At 34.7% G+C, this 23,742-nt stretch overlaps 1 protein-coding gene across 43 annotated transcripts in view; it reads left to right on the top strand.

Annotated features, from left to right (window-relative positions):
• gramd1bb (GRAM domain containing 1Bb) overlaps window positions 1-23,742 on the top strand; it is a 242,619-nt gene that overhangs the window by 200,953 nt on the left and 17,924 nt on the right. For 24 of the 43 annotated variants that reach the window (XM_073929687.1, XM_073929691.1, XM_073929690.1 and 21 more), the window contains 2 exons: window positions 1,607-1,820; window positions 11,623-11,643. In XM_073929687.1, the coding sequence (XP_073785788.1) occupies window positions 1,607-1,820; window positions 11,623-11,643 (235 nt within the window). Of the gene's footprint in view, window positions 1-1,606; window positions 1,821-3,823; window positions 3,845-7,019; window positions 7,044-11,622; window positions 11,644-13,999; window positions 14,024-18,465; window positions 23,028-23,742 lie in introns of those variants that run through there. The other 19 variants (XM_021467916.3, XM_017352141.4, XM_017352138.4 and 16 more) reach the window with 8 other exon arrangements.

The following is a 23,742-nucleotide window of genomic DNA, read 5'->3' as shown; positions in this document are numbered from 1 at the left end:
TGCCATTCCTTTTCACGCTAACCAGCTGACCGCTTATCTTCGTATGGATGGCTTTTCTGCTCTTACCAGTTTGTCCAGTGGCTCGCCACATACGACGGCGAACTTGAGACGTGGATCAGAGTTGACCGCGATGATGTAGTTCGAATCTGGCAAACAATGATCGGTCGGTCAACAGCGCTCTTTTTACGTGAGAAGAGCAGGCATGAATGGTACTCGTAAGATAAATTTGATATCTCAAAAAGCATACACAGCAGCCTCTGGTGGATTTGCAAAAACAAAAATAAAAAAAAACGTAGCTCGTGGGCCGTATTTGGTGCTCTCCAGAAATGTATATAGGGGTACGTTTTTATAATGAGCCTGGGTTGTAAAACTCGCTTGTTCTCTTTAGGTTTTTACAAGTATAAGGGGCCAATCACACCGAATGCAGTTTATGCGTTGAAAGGCGCCTCTTTTGAATGGTTAACTAAAGGCCGTGAGCGTTTCACACGCTACTTAATCGCCCTGCGCGCCTCTCATTTTAGCCGCCTGCTGCGCCTCGCAGCTCTCACTCTCAGTTGAAAAAAGTAAACTCTGAGCGGAAAAAGCGCGTTACATCACCCGCGTCTTTTTCATTCTCTAATCAAAGTAAAGCAGAGGCGGGGTTTCCGTTGAGGTGCCTGCAGTGTTTGTGTTGCTAGGACAACAACAGACTTTTGAAGATGGAGACTTGTGGTTGCTGTTTTGAGCTATCCGGAGCTGTATGTCTTCACAAACCTTGAATGTAACAATATTAATAATTATTAAAATTATATTAAAATCAACAGCAATACCCAGCTGATCCAGTCGTCGCCTAGCGACATGAAAAAACGTATTGCGCTCCTTTTTTTCTTGTCAACAAAAAAGGCAGTGATGTTTTTTGAAACTTAATGCGCGTTTGGTGTGATCGGCCCCTTAATCTGCTGTTAATGTTTTTAAACTCGTCTGCACTTGCTTCATTCATTCATTCATTCATTCATTTTCTTTTTGGTTTAATTCCTATATTAATCTGGGGTCATCACAGCAGAATGAACCGCCAACTTTCCAGCATATGTGTTACGTAGCGGATACCCTTGCAGCTGCGACCCATCACTGGGAAACATCCATACACACTCATTCACACACACACACACTACGGACAATTTAGCCTACCTAATTCACATATATCGCATGTCTTTGGACTGTGGGGGAAACCCGGAGCACCCGGAGGAAATCCACGTGAACGCAGGGAGAACATACAAACTCCACAAAGAAATGCCAACTGACACAGCCGAGGCTCGAACCTGCGACCTTCTTGCTGTGAGGCGAAAGTGCTACCCACTGCACCACCACATTTCCCCCACTTGCTTCATTAAGAATTCATTGCTATTTATACTTTTTTCACCTCTTATTGTTTTGTTTTACACATTATATCCAGCACTTTGGTCAGCCCTAGCTATTTTGAAAGTGCTTTATAAATTCAACAAACTAAAAGTTGAACTTGCAAGTCGCTTAGGATAAAAGCATGTGCTCAATGAAGAAATGCAAATGTAAATCTAATAACAGTATAAACACCTCTTGTCTTCATGCATCTCTCTCTGTGTGTTTTCAGCACTGCCAGTAACTCCAACCGCAGCTCTCCTGCCTGCTCTCCAGTTCTGCGGAAGCGCTGTCGATCTCCCATTCTGCAGAGCGCGGAGCCGGACGCCATGGTGGAGAAAGGCTCAGAGCAGTCGGACGCCTCCAAATCTCCCTCCACACCAGAGCAGCTGGTCACTCGCACCTTCTCCGGCCAGTCCACACGCAGCGGCGGCAAGAACTCCAAGGTAAGACCCTCAAATTAGCACCCAAATCCAGCATTTCTACGGCATCGGAAACCATACTAAAAACACATTTTACGCATACACAGTACACAAAAATGATGTACAGTAAACACAAACTATTATTTTGTATGTGATTATTCATCTTTTAACAGCAATATTCAAATGCAATAGTTACAGACATATTAACAAAGCCGCTCACCCTCATCTGAATCTGTTCTGCTTTATGCTGCATCTGCAACATTAAAGTATATGAAAGTATAATGAAGACCAAACAGAGTGTCAATCTCATTGCTTTAGAACCCAGTCAGAAGGCTCATTTTTTTAGGAAACATTGCCATTTATTAACAGCAAAAATTACCAAATCTAGGCGCTGACATTACAGAAACTCTTCTAAAATATTAGGATCATGATATAAAACATTTCTATCTTTTTAAAATTATTTTCAGAAGGCTCACGCATGAACCAACTAAATACATTTATGAGTTGAATGAGTCAAATTAATGAATAAATGAATGTAATGAGTGGATTGAATGAATGAATGAAATAAATTAAGAAATAAGTGAATTCATGAAATGAGTGAATTTAATGAAAGAATGAACAAATTTAATGAGTGAATTGAATGAATGAATTGATGAATTCAATGAATGAACAAATTAAAAGAAAGAACAAAATAAATGAATACATCAATTAATTCAGCAATTAATTAACAGACAAATTTAACAAATTAAATGAACGAATCGAAAAAACGACCAGTGAACGAATTAATGAATCAATAAATGGAATAATGGAATTAACACATGAATTACGGTAATTAATTTATTAATAAATAAACGAACAAATTAATGAACAAACAAATTGATGAACAGAATGAACAAATGAATGAATGAATACTTCTATTAAAATGAATGAATGAATGAAGGAATGAACAAACTAAATAAATAAATTGAATCAACAACCAAATTGAATGAATGAATGAATGAATGAATGAATGAATGAATGAATGAATGAATGACCAAATTGAATGAATGACCAAATTGAATGAATGAATGAATGACCAAATTGAATGAATGAATGAATGAATGAATGAATGAATGAATGAATGAATGAATGAATGAATGAATGAAATGACTGAATTGAATGGCTGAATTGAATGAATAAATCAACAGAATGAAGGGATTACAACATGGATTAATTAGTTTATTAATTATTGAACAGATTAAATAAATAAATGAACAGAATGAAGGAAAGAACAAATAAAAGAATGAATAATTCAATTAACATGAACGAATGAATGAATGAATGAATGAATGAATGAATGAATGAACGAATGAATGAATGAATGAATGAATGAATGAATGAATGAATGAATGAATGAATGAACGAACGAACGAACGAACGAACGAATGAATGAATGAACACATCGAATTTAGGACTACTTGAATAAATTGAATGAATAAACAAATGGAAAGAAAGAACAAAATGAATGAATTAATTAATCAATGGGCAAACTGAATGAATGAATGAATGAATGAATGAATGAATGAATGAATGAATGAATGAATGAATGAATGAACATATTTAATAAATGAAAGAATGAAAATTGAATAAATGAAATTAATCAATCAGTGAATGCATGAGTAAAATCAACAAATGGATGAAAGTTGTCAATAAACAGATGACTGAATGAACGTATAGTCTGAGCTCTGCCATTACCTGACATAATAAATAGTAATAAATGAAGTTTTCTTGTGAAGTTCATCAACTCTGTGTGTCCGTCTCATTTCAGCTCTTGCAGTCGCTTGTTCTTCCCGTCTCCTTTCATTCTGTCAGTCGCTCTGCTGTTTGTTTTTATCTTTTCTTTCTAGAGTCTGATACCTCTGCTGATGTCATGTACAATGTCTCTGATCTAAACTTTGACTCTCATGTTCTTCTTTGTTTGTGGATGTTCTGTTCTGATTTGTGTTGGTTTTTTTCTGATTTCTGTTTTTCTCCTCGATGCATGCTAGTCTCACAAGCGACTTTCCAAAGTAAGCATTTCTCTCTTCTGTTCTGTATTCATGCAGTCTCTCGCCCTTATTTACACCCGTGTGTCTGTTTTTTCCTCCTCCAGTGGCCGTTCTGTGGTCTGCTTTAGTGTTATTGATTTTGTCTCATCTGTTTGTGTGAATGTTAATGTGCTGTCTAAGTGTTTGTTTAAACAAATTCATGCACAAACTCTTTCCATCCGCTTTCCTGTTAGCATTTTAGTCACCTATGATTCATATGTTTTGCTTCAGAATTATTATTAGAGATAAAGCGAGTGATATCTGAATGGTCTTGTGATTTTATTAGGTACATTTACACTGATATAAATCCTTGTCTTTATCATCTGATAGATATGGGCCAGTAGGGGGCTTTTGCGCCTACTGGTAGACTCAGAAGGCTGTTATCATCCATCCACATGGTTAATCAGCTATAGATCACATACTGCTGCGGCCGGAAGTTAACAAGAATCATTCATTCATTTTCTTGTCGGCTTAGTCCCTTTATTAATCTAAGGTCGCCACAGCGGAATGAACCGCCAACTTATCCAGCAAGTTTTTTACGCAGCGGATGCTCTTCCAGCCGCAACCCATCTCTAGGAAACATCCGCACACACATTTACACACACACTCATACACTACGGACAATTTAGCCTACCCAATTCACCTGTACCGCATGTCTTTGGACTGTGGGGGAAACCGGAGGAAACCCACGCGAAGGCAGGCAGAACATGCAAACTCAGAAACGCCAACTGAGCCGAGGTTCGAACCAGCAACCCACCGACCTTCTTGCTGTGAGGCGACAGCACTACCTACAGCGCCACTGCCTCGCCCGTAAACAAGAATTGTTTATATTATTTATTAAATTTCCCATTTATCGTATTTTATTAACGTCTACCCCAACCCTAAACCCAACCATCACAGTAATGTAAAAACAGATCTGGATCTGCAGTATTCTCTATTAGTATAGTTGATTAACCATGTGGATGGATGATAATAGCCTTCTGAGCCTACCAGTAGGCGCTAAAGGCCCCTACTGGCTCAAATCTATCAGCTGAAAGTCACTGATAACGTCCATACAATAGAATGATAACAGAGGGTTCACCTAGTGGTAAACATTTGACATGAAGTAAACATTAGCAGATTTTATGCATATGCCTTTCCATTGAACTCGTGGCAGTGTCGTGTGATGAAATCATTGGATGATTGATGAAATCATGAGTCATCAGTGTCTTTAGACAGATAAGGTTTTATTTCTGTTGATTTACAACAGAGGGAATTCCCAACTCAAAAATTCCTGACTGTTTACAGTAATCAGTAATGCAGCAAAACTGTATACAGATGAAGTCAGAGTTATTAGCCCCCCTGAATTATTAGCCCATAAAACATAATAGTTTTAATAACTTATTTCTAATTACTGATTTATTTTATCTTTGCCATGATGACGGCACATAATATTTGACTAGATATTTTTTTAAGACGCTAGTATTCAGGCTTAACTAGGTTAATTAGGCAAGTTAGGGTAATTAGGCAAGTATAACAATACATTATAACGATGGTTTGTTCTGTAGACAATTGAAACAAAATATTTCTGAAGAGGGCTAATAATATTAACCTTACAATGTTTTTTTTTATTATTAAAAGCTGCTTTTATTCTAGTCGAAACAAAACAAGGGCAGGCGAGGCAGTGGCGCAGTAGGTAGTGCTGTCGCCTCACAGCAAGAAGGTCGCTGGTTCGAACCTTGGCTCAGTAGGCGTTTCTGTGTGGAGTTTGCATGTTCTCCCTCTCTCCGCGTGGGTGCTCCGGTTTCCCCCACAGTCCAAAGACATGCGGTACAGGTGAATTGGGTAGGCTAAATTGTCTTTAGTGTATGAGTGTGTGTTTGTGAATGTGTGTGTGGATGTTTCCCAGAGATGGGTTGCGGCTAGAAGGGCATTCGCTGCGTAAAAACTTGCTGGATAAGTTGGCGGTTCATTCCGCTGTGGCGACCCCGGATTAATAAAGGGACTAAGCCGACAAAAAAATGAATAAATGAATGAATAAAACAAGATAAAACGCAGTAGGTAGTGCTGTCGCCTCACAGCAAGAAGGTTGCTGGTTTGAGCCTCGGCTGGGTCAGTTGGCATTTCTGTGTGGAGTGTGTATGTTCTCCCGTGTTTACAGGAAGACTTGTTTTTAATTGTGCTTAACATTATGTATGGTAGCATTTTGCCACACATTCCACTTGTTTCCAACCTATCTGAGTTTCTTTCTTCTGTTAAACACAAATATATTTTGAAGAATGTTAGAAGAGACATTGACCTCCATGATATATTTTCTTCCATAAAATTAAAAATAAAGTTCTTATTAACAACACAACTCTTCTGATGAACATTCATTCATTCATTTTCTTTTCGGCTTAGTCTCTTTATTAATCAGTGCTCGCCACAGCGGAATGAACCGCCAACTTATCCAGCATATATTTTACTCAGCGGATGCCCTTCCAGCCGTAACCCATCACCGGGAAATCTGATGAACATGATAGAAGCTATTTTGAAGAATGCTGGTAGATGGCACCCATTGACTTCCTTAGTATTTTTTTCTACCATGAAAGTCAATGGGTTCCAGCAACTGGCCTTCTTCAGAATATCTTCTTTACATTTACATTTAGTCATTTATCCAAAGCGACTTACTAATGAGGACAAGGAAGCAATTTAAACAACTATAAGAGCAACAATGAATAAGTGCTGTAGGCAAGTTTCAGGTATGTAAAGTCTAAGAAGCAAAGCATTAGTAATGTAATTTATTTATTCTTTTTTTTTTTTTTTTTTTTTTTTTTTTTTTTTTTTGTAATACAGTTAGCGGTAGAACCAGAGAGGCAATCGAAGATTAGAAAGGGAAGTGGAGACTTTCCCTTTCTTTCATGTTAAACAGAAGAAATAACCTCATCAATGTTTAAACCACACGAGGGAGAATAAATGATTTTCATTTTTGGGTGACCTATCCCTTCAAGACAACATCTTCTAATTAAATTACTATAACTAGCGTTAAGTGTTTTGACCAAACCCCTGAGTTGTACGCTAATCAAAATTAAATGTGTGTTTACTATGTGGCATTTCTCGAGTAGTTCGCTTAGAATTGTAAACAAAAAGTTTCTCAGAATTCTTGTTTTTTCCTTTTTGTCTCCCCGTTGCTTTACAGTATGACAGAATAAACCTGATTAAAGTAAGCATTTTCTGTTGTCTTTTGACCCTCAAGCCTTAATATCAAAGGGATGGTTCACCCAAAAATTGAAAAATAAATGACTCATCCTCCACTTGCTCCAAACATGTTTGAGTTTCTGTCTTCTCTTGAACACAAAGGAAGATATACTGAAGAATGTTGAATTAAAAACAGCCAATGACTTTCATAGTATTTTGCTATTCTACTACACTGTAAACAAATTTAATGATTAAAAAATGATTTAATAATGCATTTTGTTGTTGCTTTAACTTTTTTTTAAATGTTAATCAGCTTTCAACTACATTTTTGAATTTATACAAAGTTTAACTGAATATTTTTAAGTCTGTTTGATAAATATAAGTTGAGATGTCTGGAAATACAGCAGTTTAAGGTAACAATTATTCATATATTAATTATTAATATTAATAATAATTAATATACTAATAATTGTCAATTATTAATTAATATTATTAATTATTAATTATATTATTAATATTATACATTATTAATTATTAATGATTATTATTAATATATATTTTTTTTTTTTTTTTTTTTTTACAGTACATGGATGCTTTTTTCCAACATTTTTCAGAACATCTTGTTTTGTGTTGAACAGAATAAAAAAAATCAACCTGTAAATCCACCTGAGAGTAAGTTCATTTTTGGGTGGACTGTCCCTTTAAATTAGTTAGTCAATGCTCCTGAAATACTCCTCCTAGCCGGTCCTCACCCGTCACACACAGACCTTTCTCACACTTCTCTCCAGTTTAGATCAGATTAGCCCACATTAAACTATCCAGTCCCTGAGCCTTGATGGCGAACAGCAGTATGTGTGTTAGCAGGTCTGCGGGAGGTCATCTATAGGCTTTTAAGGGCCATGAACGAGACGCATGATAATCTTTCAAAGTAGTCCACTCACACACACATAGTAAGCTAACTATAGGCTTATAAGCTCTCTCTCTCTCTCTCTCTCTCTTACACACACACACACACACACACACACACATAGTAAGCTAACTATAGGCTTATAAGCTCTCTATCTCTCTCTCTCTCACACACACACACACACACAGCTTGTTGTGTCGGCTGATTACTTTAATATAAACTATGAAGACCCATCAAATATCTAAATAGGTCCATATTGTGCTGTAACTTCATATCAAAGTTTTTCCTGACCTTAAGTGATCCCCTTGTATTAGTAAAACATAAATGTAAAAAAATCTCCAAAATACAGTATTTTTGGCAAAGATGCAAATGTTGTGCTATATGTAATGTGACATTTTGGCCACATTTACACTGTCAGGTCTTGTGTGTGTGATATGTGTGTGTATATATGAAGAGTTCAGATGCAAAAGCTGCTAAACGCCACTTCCGCCAAAAAATTAGATAATGGCATTGAGGTAAAGCTTTAGCCGTGTAGTACATGTTAGATAGATTTGCTTCAAATCCCAGTGTCAGCGCATTCAGAAATAACAGTTTACAAATGTACTTGCCTTTGACAGCAAAAGCCACTATATCCAATCAGAACCAATCAGAAGGTGCGAATCGATTCACATGTTTTCAGTGTAGCAGTGCGCTGATAACGCCGGCTTTTATGAGGAGATCGAATTTCGATAATAAAAGACGGAGTTTGATGAGCTGGATGACTTTGTCCGACTGTCAGTAAATGGCAAATGAAAGCGTCTATTACCTCAAAACTCAGTGCATTACAAGAAAAAGAAAACACACTGTACAGTCGGAAGTCATTCATTAATTTTCTTATCGGCTTAGTCGCTTTATTAATCCGGGGTTGCCACAGCGAAATGAACCACCAACTTATCCAGCAAGTTTTTACGCAGCGGATGCCCTTCCAGCTGCAACCCATCTCTGGGAAATAGTCAGAAGTGTAACATGCATTCATAATGGGTTTTTGAGCAGCGACGCTACTGTAAATGTATCCAATTTATTATACATCAAAAGGCAACTGCGTTTCACGAAAGACAGAGTTAAGATGTCGTTCTTTTATCCCGCTGGGATGCGATGAGGATAAACACTTGACCAAGACCTTGAGTATGGTGAGGATGAATGAATGACAGCTTCTAAAATTGTCTCAAGGGATCCCTTTTTTGCAGACTAGACCTTCCTAGTGTTTTATTTGCTAATTAAGCTACTTTTAAAAAGATAATATATAATGTAAAAAACTATACATTATATATATTACTTCATAATATCTGTACGCCTGATAAGCTTTTTATATTAATGGACAATGCACAGATATTGATGTTTCACAAAGTTTTTACACTACATTATTTGAATCTACCAAGCTTAGTTTACAATGTTAGCAATGTTTACATTGCTCTACTTACATTCCATCTAAATCCCAAACATCAGAAATGACAATAAATTGTTAAGTATTAATGTTATTGTCAGTTTTAATGTTATTGATTAATGCACTTACTTTACAGATTTCATTCAATTTTCTTCTGTGTTTTCCCTGGTTTATCACAGTGGAATGAACCGCCACTTACTTGACAGATTTATGTATTTTAGGTGGTTTGTGTAATGTGTTAGTAAAATAATTTGTAATTGCATCTTCAGTGGTTTTCAACAAATTACAATTGTGTCCCAATAGGTGTATTCAGAGGTTTTGGCCAAAAAAAAGCAGAAGTGGATTTAGCTGGTTTTGATGCAAAAGATAAGTTACCTTGTTAAAAACCAAAGAATTGTCTAAAGTGACATTTTTGAAAAAAATAAGTTGTTTTATTTACTAGATAATAACCTCTAGATCAGGGGTCACCAACTTTTTTGAAACTGAGAGCTACTTCTTGGGTACCAATTATTGTGAAGGGCTACCAGTTTGATACACACTTCATAAATAACAAATTTTCTCGATTCACTTTTAATTATATGTTGTTATTTTTAATGATTAATGATATTCATCAATGTGAAGACTCTGATCATGTTAATGATTTTTTACAATAGTTCTCAACATTGATTTAACAAGGTAAGAAACAGAAATATCAATATGCAACACTTTATTAGTCTGAAATAGTTTTAGTTTTATATATATATATATATATATATATATATATATATATATATATATATATATATATATATATATATATATATATATATATATATATATATATATATATATATATATATATGTCTTAATATCATTAACAAATTTTACACCAATGCAGGTGTGATTTAAAAAGAATAGCTTCAAAAAAATACTAGATTCAGCTTACTGGTATGTGGTGCAATGGTGAGCTGTTTTTAGAACAGGCCTGTGGGCAACTCAAGTAATCCTTATGGGCTACCTGGTTGGGCACCATGTTGGTAACCCCTGCTCTAGATAATAACCTTATCATTACAAATAAAATAAAACTTCTGAGCCTAATTATAGGAGCCTGATAGAAAATCTCATTGAAAATGGAAATGAAAAAGCAAGAAAAGAGGTCAGATGGATTTCCAAGATTTTGCATGTGAACTCTTCACATATATATAATAATTGTAATATATATTTTATTAATTAATTTATTAATTTATTAATATATATATATATATATATATATATATATATATATATATATATAAACACACACACATATATATATATATATATATATATATATATGTGTATGTATATATATATATATATATATATATATATATATATATATATATATGTATGTATGTATATATATATATATATATATATATATATATATATATATATATATATATATATATATATATATATATATGTTTATATATATATTAATTAATTTATATATATATATTAATTAATTAATTAATAAAATATATATTTAAATTATTATTATTTATGTATTTTTTATTATTGTAATAATAGAATGCCATAATTATAAGAAATATGCACGTTATTATTATTATAAAAAACTAAATCAAATAGCAACATGTAATGTTAAAAATACCCCAAAATATATAAAAAGGTAGCCTTTTTAAAAGATACAAGTCAGATCTAATGTCAGATTAAGAAACAAATGTCATACAATTACAAGAAATAATGAGGATATGTGGGATAGAAAGTGACAATTACCATATTCTATAGAGATTTTAATTAAAACAATAGTCTAGATACACTTCTAATAAAAGCTTGCATCATTCATCAGTATATACACTTTTGTTCATTGTAAATTAGCAGATTGATTTCCTCTAATCACCTTTAAGAGTCCTTATTGTATATTTTGGCGAGAGTGGAAGCACATTGATGATCATGTAGACTGAACTCGTCTGTGTTGAGTTATAAATAGAGCGCTGGTGATGTGGGCTGTACACAAACACCCCTTACATGTCTATTACACTTGCTATTTTGGTTGCTGCGGGTGTTTTATTTCCATGACGCTTCAGCTGTACAGCTACTCATTAAACATCTATCTTTGTATCGCTGTATTTGTGGCCAAATGAAGAGTGCAATTATTGGCTGAAGGGAAACGTGGGTTTATAGCAGCTGCCACTGACCTGAAATCAGTCCGTAAACACACTCGCTGACAGCGGATGTTTGATTAATCCTCATCCCTGAAATGTAATTGTTTTCCATCTCTTTCTCTTGCAGAAAAGCCAGAGCTGGTACAACGTAAGTCACACCATTTCTATTTATAATTGTGTGTGTGTGTATACGTGTGTATGTGTGTGTGTATACGTGTATATATGTGTGTGTGTATACGTGTGTATGTGTGTGTGTATATGTGTGTTTGTGTGTGTGTATGCATGTGTATGTGTGTGTGTATACATGTGTATGTGTGTGTGTGTGTGTGTGTGTGTGTGTGTGTGTGTGTGTGTGTGTGTGTGGCTGGAGGTTTTACTGATAATCATTGTTTGTCCACCTACCTTAAAATACTATTTAAACAGCCATAAATGTCATTATCTGTGTGTGTTTGTTTCTTTTTTACTGTTATTTGTTTTTGTTTTTAGAGAGAGAGAGGTTGTTTTATTCAAGCAGCAAGTTTTTGTTTTGTTTTGTTTTAGTTTTGAAACAAAACTAAAACAGGATCAGGATCCTTCCAAAAATATAATATACATATATAATATATCTTACAAAAATCTTGTCGACTATCTATGTTTTAGGAGCAACAAATAATATAACTTGACTTCTGGTTGATCATTTGGTATCAGAAGTGGCTTATATGGAAGGCAAAGGCCTCTAGATTACGCTTATATTACCACAATAAAATATGATCATCACTTGATTTTTAATGATTTCATTAGGACAGTAAGGTCTGACTTTGCTTAGACAAAAGTCTTGTCACTGAACAGGAATAATGTCCAGTATAGAATATAAAGTCCTGCTGCAGTGGAGAAAGAATTAATATTGTGTCTGGTGACTGGGCTGGCCAATCCTGGAGCACCTTCTTTGCTTTCAGGAGCTTTGATGTGGAGGCTGAAGTATGAGAAGAAGCGCTATCCTGCTGGAGAATTTGCCCTCTCCTGTGGTTTGTAATGTAATGGGCAGCACTAATGTCTTGATACCTCAGGCTGTTGATGTTGCCATCCACTCTGCAGATCTCTCGCACACCCCATACTGAATGTGACCTCAAACCATGACTTTTCCTTCAACAAAATTGACTGAATACTGTGAGAATCTTGGGTTCATGTGGGTTCCAGTAGGTCTTCTGCGGTATTTGTGATGATTGGGATGCAGCTCAACAGGTGATTCATCAGAAAAATCCACCTTCTGACACTTTTCCAAATGATTAACTACAAGTCAAGTTATTATTTGTTGCTCTTACAACTGCGATCAATGACAAGACTTTTGTCAGGTAGTGCATATGCACAATGTACAAGGGACATCATTGTGGGAAAAAAATAATATTTCTTTAAGTAAAAATATAAACCAGAATTCGCCAGGACTGTAAATATTTATATATATATATATATATATATATATATATATATATATATATATATATATATATATATATATATACATCATAATTGCAAAAACCTAATTGAAGTACAACATATAATTTAAGAGTTAGCATAATAAAGCTACCTTATTAGAAAAAAATAATGTATGCATATAATGTCAATATTTCAAGAAAGAAAATAATAGATTAGTTTTGCTTTGAATTTCCTAGGTTTTATTTGTTTTTAGGCTTTCAAATGGACTCTGTGTGTTTGTGTGTGTGCGTGTGTGTGTTAGATGTGTTGGTTTAGTAATGATTTACAGATCTATTGCTCTTTCCTTATGACACTTAATACACAAATATTATCTGATTCAGGATCTCGTTATCAGTTTCCGCATGTTTCATCTGCATATCAATAACTGTCAGCTTCTTCGACAAACATTTGTGTTCACTTTTTCTGTGTATCGCCCTTGTGTGTCAGATATTTTATAGTATTACATTATATATATATATATATATATATATATATATATATATATATATATATATATATATATATATATATATATATATATATTTGTTATATTTATATGCAACTTTTGATGCATTCCCAGCAAACTATATTATATAGAACATTTTAGGTTATATTTTCAATACTACTTTATGTTATATAAATGTCACCATCATGTCAGTTCAAATATGTGTACACTGTAAAAAAAATGCTGGGTTCCACACAATTCCTTCATGTTTTCCCAACACAAATTGATTAAGTTTAATTTAAATGTTTTGACAAATTTAAGTGAATTGAACATAAAACAATTAGGTTGTCATAAAAAAAACTAAGAAAATTGTGTTGTTTCAGCTCGTTTAAAGTAAGTTTGAACAAACAGCAAACATCATTTTTTGAGTGTACACCCCCAAGTGTAGATTCGCATTCCCACCGTTGTCCACAAGAGAGCGCAGTTTCACCAAAATCTCAAAATCACTTTCATTCCTCAAGAGATTCTCTCTTTCTATATCTCATCTTTCAGTCTGTGTGGTGGTTGTTTTCATCTGCTTCTCTCTCTCTTCACTCTTTCTCCTCAGCATGAGAGGCAGCACATTCTCAGAGTAAGCAGGATTTTACACACATCAGCATGAGGACTGAAAGAGTCTCTCTGATGAAGCTTCAGCATGTGTTTGTGCTCCTCTAACGATAAAAGCAGAACAACGAAGCTCTCCGCATCAATGCAGAAACACTGGATGCATGGCAATAATACAGGCTTGTGAAAAAGAAGTACACGCTATAGCATCCTTAAGAAAGAAATAATGCTCACACTTTGCATTATAGTTACATTAGTTCATGTGTTTATTAGCATGAACTAATAACGTACAATACCTGTAGTAGTGGTGTAATGGATCACTAATCTCACAGTTCGGACCTCTTTATGTTTGTATCTCTTTATGTTTTTGTTTTTTTTGTCACGGATCAGACCATTTTTCAGATCAGCCAAAAAGGGGAGAAGACAAATATCATTTGCTTTCCATTTATTGCAAAAACAGCACTACAAGACACTTTTGGTTTTAATAAACAGAACTTAAAAGCTAACTTACAAAAAAAAAAAATAGTCAATAAAAAATACATAATAAATAAATAAATTAATTAATGAAATAAATTTGACATTAAATGTAACCCATAAATAGCTGTAGCCTTTTTGCAAGACATAATGTTCTATAATTAATTTATTTAGCAATTTCGTAACATTTTAACTGCCTTTATTACATCTTTATTTATCACATTTGGTTTATTTGTTAGTATTTTTTTGGTGATAAGGCGGAACATTCCATTCTACATCTATTTGCCTCCAAAATTGATTCCGTCTTTCCAACGCTCCATCATGCCCGACTCCAACTCTTAAGGGTGGGCCAAGCACATTATAAGTCACCAAAGTGTTACTTTAAATAAGTTGTTGTTTTCCAAATAAAATAAGACTTTTAATAACTAAAGTAATACTTTTGATAACTAATTGTTTTCTAGAGCGCATTTAAACATTAGGCTTAGAAAAGATCTTGTTATAACGACAAAGCTGAGTGGGAAAAAAAATATGTGTGTGGCAGCAATGCGTCACCAAAGCAATGTAACTTTGAGTCAACAAAATGTGCAATAGGGACCATCAAAATAAAGTGTTACCCAACCTTATTGTTATTGGGTCACACTTTACAATAAGGTTCATTATTTAATGTTAAGTAATGCATTTACTAACATGAACAAACAATGAACAATACATTTACTACTGTATTTATTCATGTTAGTAAACGTTAGTTAATGAAAATACAGTTCAATGTTCATGTTAACTCATGGTGCATTAACTAATGTTAACAAGCATGGACTTGAATGTTAATAATGCATTAATGTTCAATTATGATTAATAAATGCTGTACAAGTGTTGTTTGTGATTAGTTCATGTTAGTAAATGCATTAATTAATGAACCTTATTGTAAAGTGTTACCGTTAATTGTTACCTAAATAATAATCAGGGGTGTCCAAAATTATTCAAAATTATTTTTAATAATATTAGTGCATGGCAGCGGTGTTATAAAGTCACAGAAAATTATCCTCTTTGATTGGCTGTGGTTCCCGCTGGTGTGATGTGATTGGCTGATTACACTTGTTCTGCATGGTTCTGTTTGATGCACACTGGATAGGAGCTCACACGGTGGCTCTGATGTTAAATTTGTAAAGTATGCATAGTTCATTCCTGATGTGTTGTCTGAGGAGTGTGTGTGTGTGTGTGTGTGTGTGTGTGTGTGTGTGTGTGTGTGTGTGTGTGTGTGTGTGTGTGTGCGCGCGTGTGTGTGTGTGTGTGTGTGTGTGTGTGTGTATTCATATGGGCAGTGATGATCTCCCATGGCCCTGAGAGCTCTGTGATTACATCTCAACCGTCTCTATGTGAGTTCTGAGCCCGACTGACCACCATACTGAACACAGAAAAGTAAAGATAGATTTTATTCAAGATAGTAGTATCCAGCTTAATGTGACATTTAATGTAATTACATTTTTAATAATCATTTAAGGGGGTGGCACTGTGGCTTAGTGGGTAGCGTTGTCGCCTCACAGCAAGAAGGTCACTCGTTCGAGTCCCGGCTAGGTCAGTTGGCATTTCTGTGTAGAGTTTGTATGTTCCCCCCATGTTGGCGTGGGCGTGGTTTCCCCCACAGTCCAAACACATGCACTGTAAGTGAACTTGTAAGTGAACAGCGAACTGTGTGTGAATGAGTGTGTATGGGTGTTTCCCAGTACTGGTTTGCAGCTGGAATCTGGGCATCTGCTGTCTAAAAAATATGCTGGAATAGTTGGCGGTTCATTCCACTGTGGCAACCTTTGTAATAGAGACTAAGCCGAAGGAAAAAGAATGAATGAAGAAGCATTTAAGTTCATTCTTAAAATCCTATAAGTTTTGACCTGATTTTGTTGGAAATTAGTCATTATGTTTGGTTTAAAAGAGGCCGCTGATTTTTTAAGTGTGATGGCATTAGACTGTAGACAGAAGCTAAGCTTGTATGAAAGAGTTTATTTTAAGGCTGATATTTAACCTTTGTTAGTTTCGGGGGGATGGGGGGTAAATGTGGTAATGTCAGAGACAGAGAATCAGAATAACATGAGGTTGTGTAATTTTAACCCAGAGCATACGCGTCACACAAAGACATGCTTTGTCTTTGCACTCCATGGCTGTTATCGTCACACATTTGTCATGGCATCCTTGTTATCGAAATGATTCATAGACATCATCTCTGTTCCTTCAGCACAGCTTGAAGTTGAAAACATTTCCCAGAATCGTCTATTTATCCAAAACGAAAACTCAAAAAATTACATTTCCGCTAATATATATGGAATATATGATTTATATAAAATATCAGTCAAATTGTATTGATTTATGTATAGTCCAAAATAAAGAATAAGCTCACAATATTTCAATTAAATTAATGTTATAGACAGACAGACGGACGGACAGACAGACAGATAGATAGATACTAACTAGCCCAGATAGATAGATAGATAGATAGATAGATAGATAGATAGATAGATAGATAGATAGATAGATAGATAGATAGATAGATAGATAGATGGATGGATGGATGGATGGATGGATGGATGGATGGATGGATGGATGGATGGATGGATGGATGGATGGATGGATGGATGGATGGATGGATGGATGGATGGATGGATGGATTGACGGACGGACGGACAGATAGATAGATACTAACTAGCCCAGATAGATAGATAGATAGATAGATAGATAGATAGATAGATAGATAGATAGATAGATAGATAGATAGATAGATAGATAGATAGATAGATAGATAGATAGATAGATGGATGGATGGATGGATGGATGGATGGATGGATGGATGGATGGATGGATGGATGGATGGATGGATGGATGGATGGATGGATGGATGGACGGGCAGACAGACAGACAGATAGAAACTAACTAGCACAATAATTTAAATAATTATTATTAAAATAACTAAATTAAATAATTGAATAAATAACTTTTCCATTTCTTGACATTTATTACATTTACAAGTAGATTTATTAATATTGAGTCCAGTTTAGTAAACTAAATTTAACAATTAATCATATAAAATAAGAAATTAGGCCTATAGTGTAATATCGATAGATTGATATATTGTTACTGTAAAGCCAAATTAAACTCTTATGTTTTGAGAATTGTAAATACACTTTCTGCTTGTTTGAAATTGTTATACAAATACATCATTATTTAAAATTCACTCAATGAATTAACAATTGTTTAATCAGTTACTCATTTACAACCAGTATGACTTTATGTTTTTGTGTCTATACAGTATATATCAATGGTAACCAAACTTTAGTCAACAATATTCTTCAAAATATATTCCAGAAAAGAGACTATTAACAGGTTTGGAAGGCTATGTGATGATGATTACAGTATATAACAATAAAATTTTACTTATCTTCATTAAAGCGATAGTTCACCCAAAAATAGACTCGTGCTCATATGAATCCAAACCTATCTTCTGGTAAGCACAAGAGAAGATATTTTGTCGAAATCCAAAAACTATTGACTTCCATAGCATTTGTTTTTCTTACTATGGAAATTAATGGTTAAATGTTTACGTTTTCTTCAAAATATCTTTGCATATATCCTATAGAAATAAGAAACATCCCGTGGTCAGCAGAAAAAGGAAACTAATAAAGGTTTCAAATAAATAAAGGATGAGTAAACGATGACAGAATTTTCTTTTATGAGTGAACTGTCCCTTTAATGTTGATGTTTTGGCTTTGTAAAAGACAGCTTGAGCCCTAAAGTCAGTGTATAATCCGCACGCTAGACATTGACTCACAGTGACGTTCGAAAACAAAGAGTATCTGATGACATTATTGTAGTCATCATCACACCCACTCTTGGTACCAGCCACCAGCGGCTCTCATTATTTACTCTTTTAGTTAATATATAACCACCTTTACATACACATCGACAGAATTAAACACAGCCCTACATAAAGACAGGGTTGTGTTGTGTTGTGCTCCCAAGTGTCTTCTGCCATTGGAAGGGTTCATTCACATTTATGGACGTGTTGTTTTTGGGACGATCGCATATGCAGAATTCCATTCTCAGCATTTTAGCTGCGGTAGATCATGTGTCAGCCTTTGTTCGTGGTTATCTTTAGGATCCTGAATGAAAGAGAGCTACTGAGTTGAATTTGAGGCACTGTTTTAAAGCATAAACCAATCAAAACAAGGATATAAAAACCCGAGGAGAATTGGAATCTTCTCTCATATACAAGTACAAACTCATAAGGATTGAGAAGTATCATGTGTTTGGATTGGATCTCTTTGAAAACCCAACGATTGGTTTGCAGTGGAGATATTTAGGTGGCAGTTGTTGATCATTTGCGGATGAAGCTTCATGTTCCTACGTCATCTGCTTTTCAGTCATAGTGTTTGGAGTTTTCAAGAGTCTGAAACTGAACCAAACAGCAGATCAACCCAAGGAGAACTGGTATAGAGGATCATCTATCTTCTCTCAAGTACTAACTCGTGAGGATTGAGAGGAAACACATCTTGGATTGGATCTCTTTAAAAACCCAATGGTTTGCAGTGGAGATATTCATCGCTCATTTAGTTACGTAACAGTTGATGACCACTTGCGGAGGTAGCTTCATGATCCTACTTCATCTGCTGTTTTAGCCACATCGTTTTGAGTATAAAGAATCAAGAAACAGTCTAAAACTGAGCCAAACTGCAGAACAACCCAATAAGAATTGGTTCAGAAGACCATCTTCTCTCAACTACAAACTCATAAGGATTGAGAAGAATCACATGCTTGGATTGGATCTCTTTGAAAACCCAACAATTGGTTTGCAGTGGAGATGTTAGTTGTGCATTTAGGTAACAATTGATGATCATTCGGTGGGGAAGCTTGTTCCTGCTTAATCTACTTTTTTGGTCATATTGTTTGGAGTATGAAGGATCAAGACAGAGTCTGACACTGGAACAAACTGCAGAATAATAAAGCATGTCTCAGTTTAATGCCACTGAGTAGAGTTTGTGGCCTGTGTTGAATGTTGAAGACCTTTTTGTTTTCTCCGAAGTCTGACAGCTGCAGGAAAGAGTGAACAGTGAGACGAATCATGACTTGGATGGACTAAATTTCCAGAAAGAACCTCCTTGAAAGCCCAAAACTGGTTTGTAGTGGATATATTAGTGATACACTGAGGTAAAGAAAATAAATAAATCAAAGATTTTAGCTTCATGTTTCTTCTTCATCAGTTCTTTAGTCACAACATTTGGAGTCTGAAGGATCAAGACAGAGACCAAAACTGGAACAAACTGCAGATTAATATTCTCCGTTTGATGTGACTGAGTAAAGTCTGAGGAGTTGTATATAATAACCAAAGACTGTCTTCTGTGAAATTTGACAAAACCTGCAAAAAAGGAGAAGTAAAACTTGAATGGACTTGGACTAAATTTACAGAAAGATTCTCTTTTTAAGCCAACAATTGGTTTGCCGTGGAGATATTAGTGACACACTGAGGTAAAAAATAATAATCATTTGTTGGAGTAGTTCATGTTCCTTCACAGTGTTCATAGTATGAAGACAGAAGACCCTTAAAGAGTGTTTTCCTATTGAGTAGAGTCTGAGCTGTTGTGTAAAGCACAAATGATCAAAACGAGGACCTAACAACCCAGGGAGAAATTAGTACAGAACACCACCTTTCATCTCTGAAGTCTAAAAACACATGCAGAAACTAATATTGACTTTAAGGTTTGAGAAGAATCACATGTATGGACTGAACTTCTAAAAAAAAACTTCAATTTGTTTGCAGTGAGACATTAGTGCCACAATTAATGATCATTTACGGAAGTAGCTTCGTGTTCCTTCCTCAATGATACATTAGTCACAGCAATTGGAGTCTAAAGAAACAAAACAGAGACTCTTACAGATGTTTTTTAATGAAGTATGCCTTTATTTGATGAGAGAGAGCGACTGAGTAGAGTTTGAGGTGTTGCGTAAAAGCATAAACAATCAAAATGAGGACATTACAACCCAAGAAATTGATGTAGAAACTCATTTTTCTTGTCTGAAGTCTGACAACACCTGCAAATAACAAGTACAAACTGAGAAGAATCAAGGACTGAGAAGAATCAAGTCTTGGATGGACTAAACTTAAAGAAAGACTGGTTTGCAGTGGAAATATTAGTGTACTGAGGTAAAAACAAAAATCAGTAATCATTTGCGGAAGTAGCTTCATGTTCCTTCTTCGTCTGCTTTTTAGTCACAGCGTTTGGTGTCTGAAGAATGAAGACAGAGACTCTTACAGATGTTCTTTGCCTCTTTTTGATGAGAAGGAGCAACTGAAATGTTGTGGATAAGCATAAATGTTCAAAACAAAGACATAATAACTGAAGAAAATTGGTGTAGAAAATCATAATTCTTCTTAATAGTCTGACAACACATGCAGAAAACAAGTACAAACACTTAAAGACTGAGAAGATTCATGTCTTGGATGAACTAAACCTCCAGAAAGAATGTAAAACTGTTTGCAGTGGACAAATTAGTGACATACTGAGGTAAAAATCAATGATTGTTTGAGGAAGAGGCTTCATGTTCCTCCTTTATTGAACCTTTAGTCACACGTTTGCAGTCTGAACGATTGAAGAAGCACTCCTCTATTTAATGAGAAGAAGTAACTAAAGTTTTAATCAATCAAAACAAGGACGTAATTGAAGAAGTTTAGTGTAGAAGATCATAATTTTTCTCTAAAGTCTGACAACACCTGGTAAAACAAGAACAAACACTTAAAGACTGAGAGAAATCAGGTCTTGGCTGGACTAAACTTCCAGAAAGAACATCCAACTGTTTGAACTGGAGATATTAGTGACGTACTGAGGTAAAAATCAATGATTGTTTGAGGAAGAAGCTTCATGTTCCTTCTTTATTGACCTTTTAGTCACACTTTGCAGTCTGAACGATTGAAGAAGCACTCCTCTATTTGATGAGAAGAAGCAACCGAAGTGTTAAATAATCAAAACAAGGACATGACTGAAGGAATTTGGTGTAGAAGCTCATAGTTCGTCTCTGAAGTCTTACAACAACTGCAAAAAACAAGTAAAAACTTAAAGACTGAGAAAAATCAGGTCTTGGATGGACTAATCTTCCAGAAAGAACGTCCAACTGTTTGTAATGGAGATATTAGTGATGTACTGAGGTAAAATGAGGTAAAAATCAACGAAGAATTAAAGAAGCATGCATCTATTTGATGAGAAGAAGCAACCGAAGTGTTAAATAATCAAAACAAGGACCTAACTGAAGGAATTTAGTGTAGAAGATCATAATTTTTTCTCTAAAGTCTGACAACACCTGCTAAAACATGTACAAACACTTAAAGACTGAGAGGAATCAGGTCTAGGATGGACTAAACTTCCAGAAAGAACGTCCAACTGTTTGCAATGGACATATTAGTGACATACTGAGGTAAAAATCAATGATTGTTTGAGGAAGAGGCTTCATGTTCCTCCTTTATTGAACCTTTAGACAAGCGTTTGCAGTCTGAAGGATTGAAGAAGCACTCCTCTATTTGATGAGAAGAAGCAACCGAAGTGTTAAATAATCAAAACAAGGACATGACTGAAGGAATTTGGGGTAGAAGATCAGAATTTTTCTCCAAAGTCTGACAACACCTGCTAAAACAAGTACAAACACTTAAAGACTGAGAAGAATCAGGTCTAGGATGGACTAAACTTCCAGAAAGAACGTCCAACTGTTTGCACTGGAGATATTAGTGACGTACTGAGGTAAAAATCAATGATTGTTTGAGGAAGAAGCTTCATGTTCCACCTTCACTGACCCTTTAGTCACAGTGTTTGGAGTCTGAAGAATCTAGACAGAGACTCTTACTGATTTTTTTAAAGCATTCTTCGATTTGAAGAGAAGAAGCAACTGAAGTGTTAAATAATCAAAACAAGGACATAATTGAAGGAATTTGGTGTAGAAGATCATAATTCTTCTCAAAAGTCTGACAACACATGCAGAAAACAAATACATACTCTGAAGAACTGAGAAGAATCAGGTCTTGCATGGATTAAACTTGCAGAACTGTTTGCAATGAAGATTTACTGAGGTAAAACTCAATGATTGTTTGAGGAAAAAGCTTCATGTACCTCCTTCACAGCGTTTGCAGTCTGAATAATGGAGACAGAAAGCCTTATAGATGTTTTCTTCGTCTGAAACTGGAACAAACAGCAGCATAATAAAGCATCTGTCTGCAGAGGTTACTGTAGGCCACTTGCATGTGAGTTTCCGCACTGGAATCATGTGGATGAAGCCTCGCACAGCCTGATGAACAATTACACAAACACATACGTATCTTAAAGACCGAGTCAGTGATCATCTGAAAGCTCAGCGGGATTAAAAGAGATATGGATTCATCTTCTGGCTCTCAGGAGGACTGGGAGACGCTGATGGAGCTGGAGGAGGCTCTGGCCGGATGGTTAATTCAGGGCTCAGACTGGGATCTGGACCTGAGGTGGAGCCTGAGGGAAAAGTCGTATCAGGATGAGGATGAGGATGAGGAGATCCCTGCTGTAAGTCTCTCAATGGGGAAACTAGATGGCTAGTGTAGAGCACATTGATGAGCAGGAGAATGGGTTAGAGAGCATGAAAAATTATAGAAATATAAGAAAAAATAACACATTTTAATATATATAATATGCATTTATTTTATATTTTAGGTATTTAATTTGGTGGAAATTCAGAGGAAATTTGTTTTTAAATTTTAGGAATATAATATAATATAATATAATATAATATAATATAATATAATATAATATAATATAATATAATATAATATAATATAATATAATATAATATACACTCACTGTGTTTATCCCTGCATGTGTTATAATACTTTTATAATATGTAAAGTAATATATGATACACATTATAATATAATATAATATAATCTAGTAATATAATGTAATAAAATATATACATTATACTGACAATGTTTATCCTTACATGTGTCATAATACAACTATAATATGTATAATAATATATAATACACATAATAATATAATGTAATATAATGTAATATAATATATACATTACACTCACTATGTATGTTTTATAATACTATTATAATATAACAATATATCCTACACATTATAATATTAGAGAAATTAGTAAAAACATGTTTTAGAAGTTTTACTTTGTGTGGGTGTATGTGTGTGTGCGTGTGTACATTTTAATTATCATTATTACTTTATATTATTACTACTTAATAATAATTCTACTTATTAT

Source organism: Danio rerio, chromosome 18 (assembly GCF_049306965.1).
Source record: "Danio rerio strain Tuebingen ecotype United States chromosome 18, GRCz12tu, whole genome shotgun sequence".
Lineage (NCBI taxonomy): Eukaryota > Metazoa > Chordata > Actinopteri > Cypriniformes > Danionidae > Danio > Danio rerio.
This window is presented reverse-complemented; position numbering and strand designations above follow the sequence as displayed.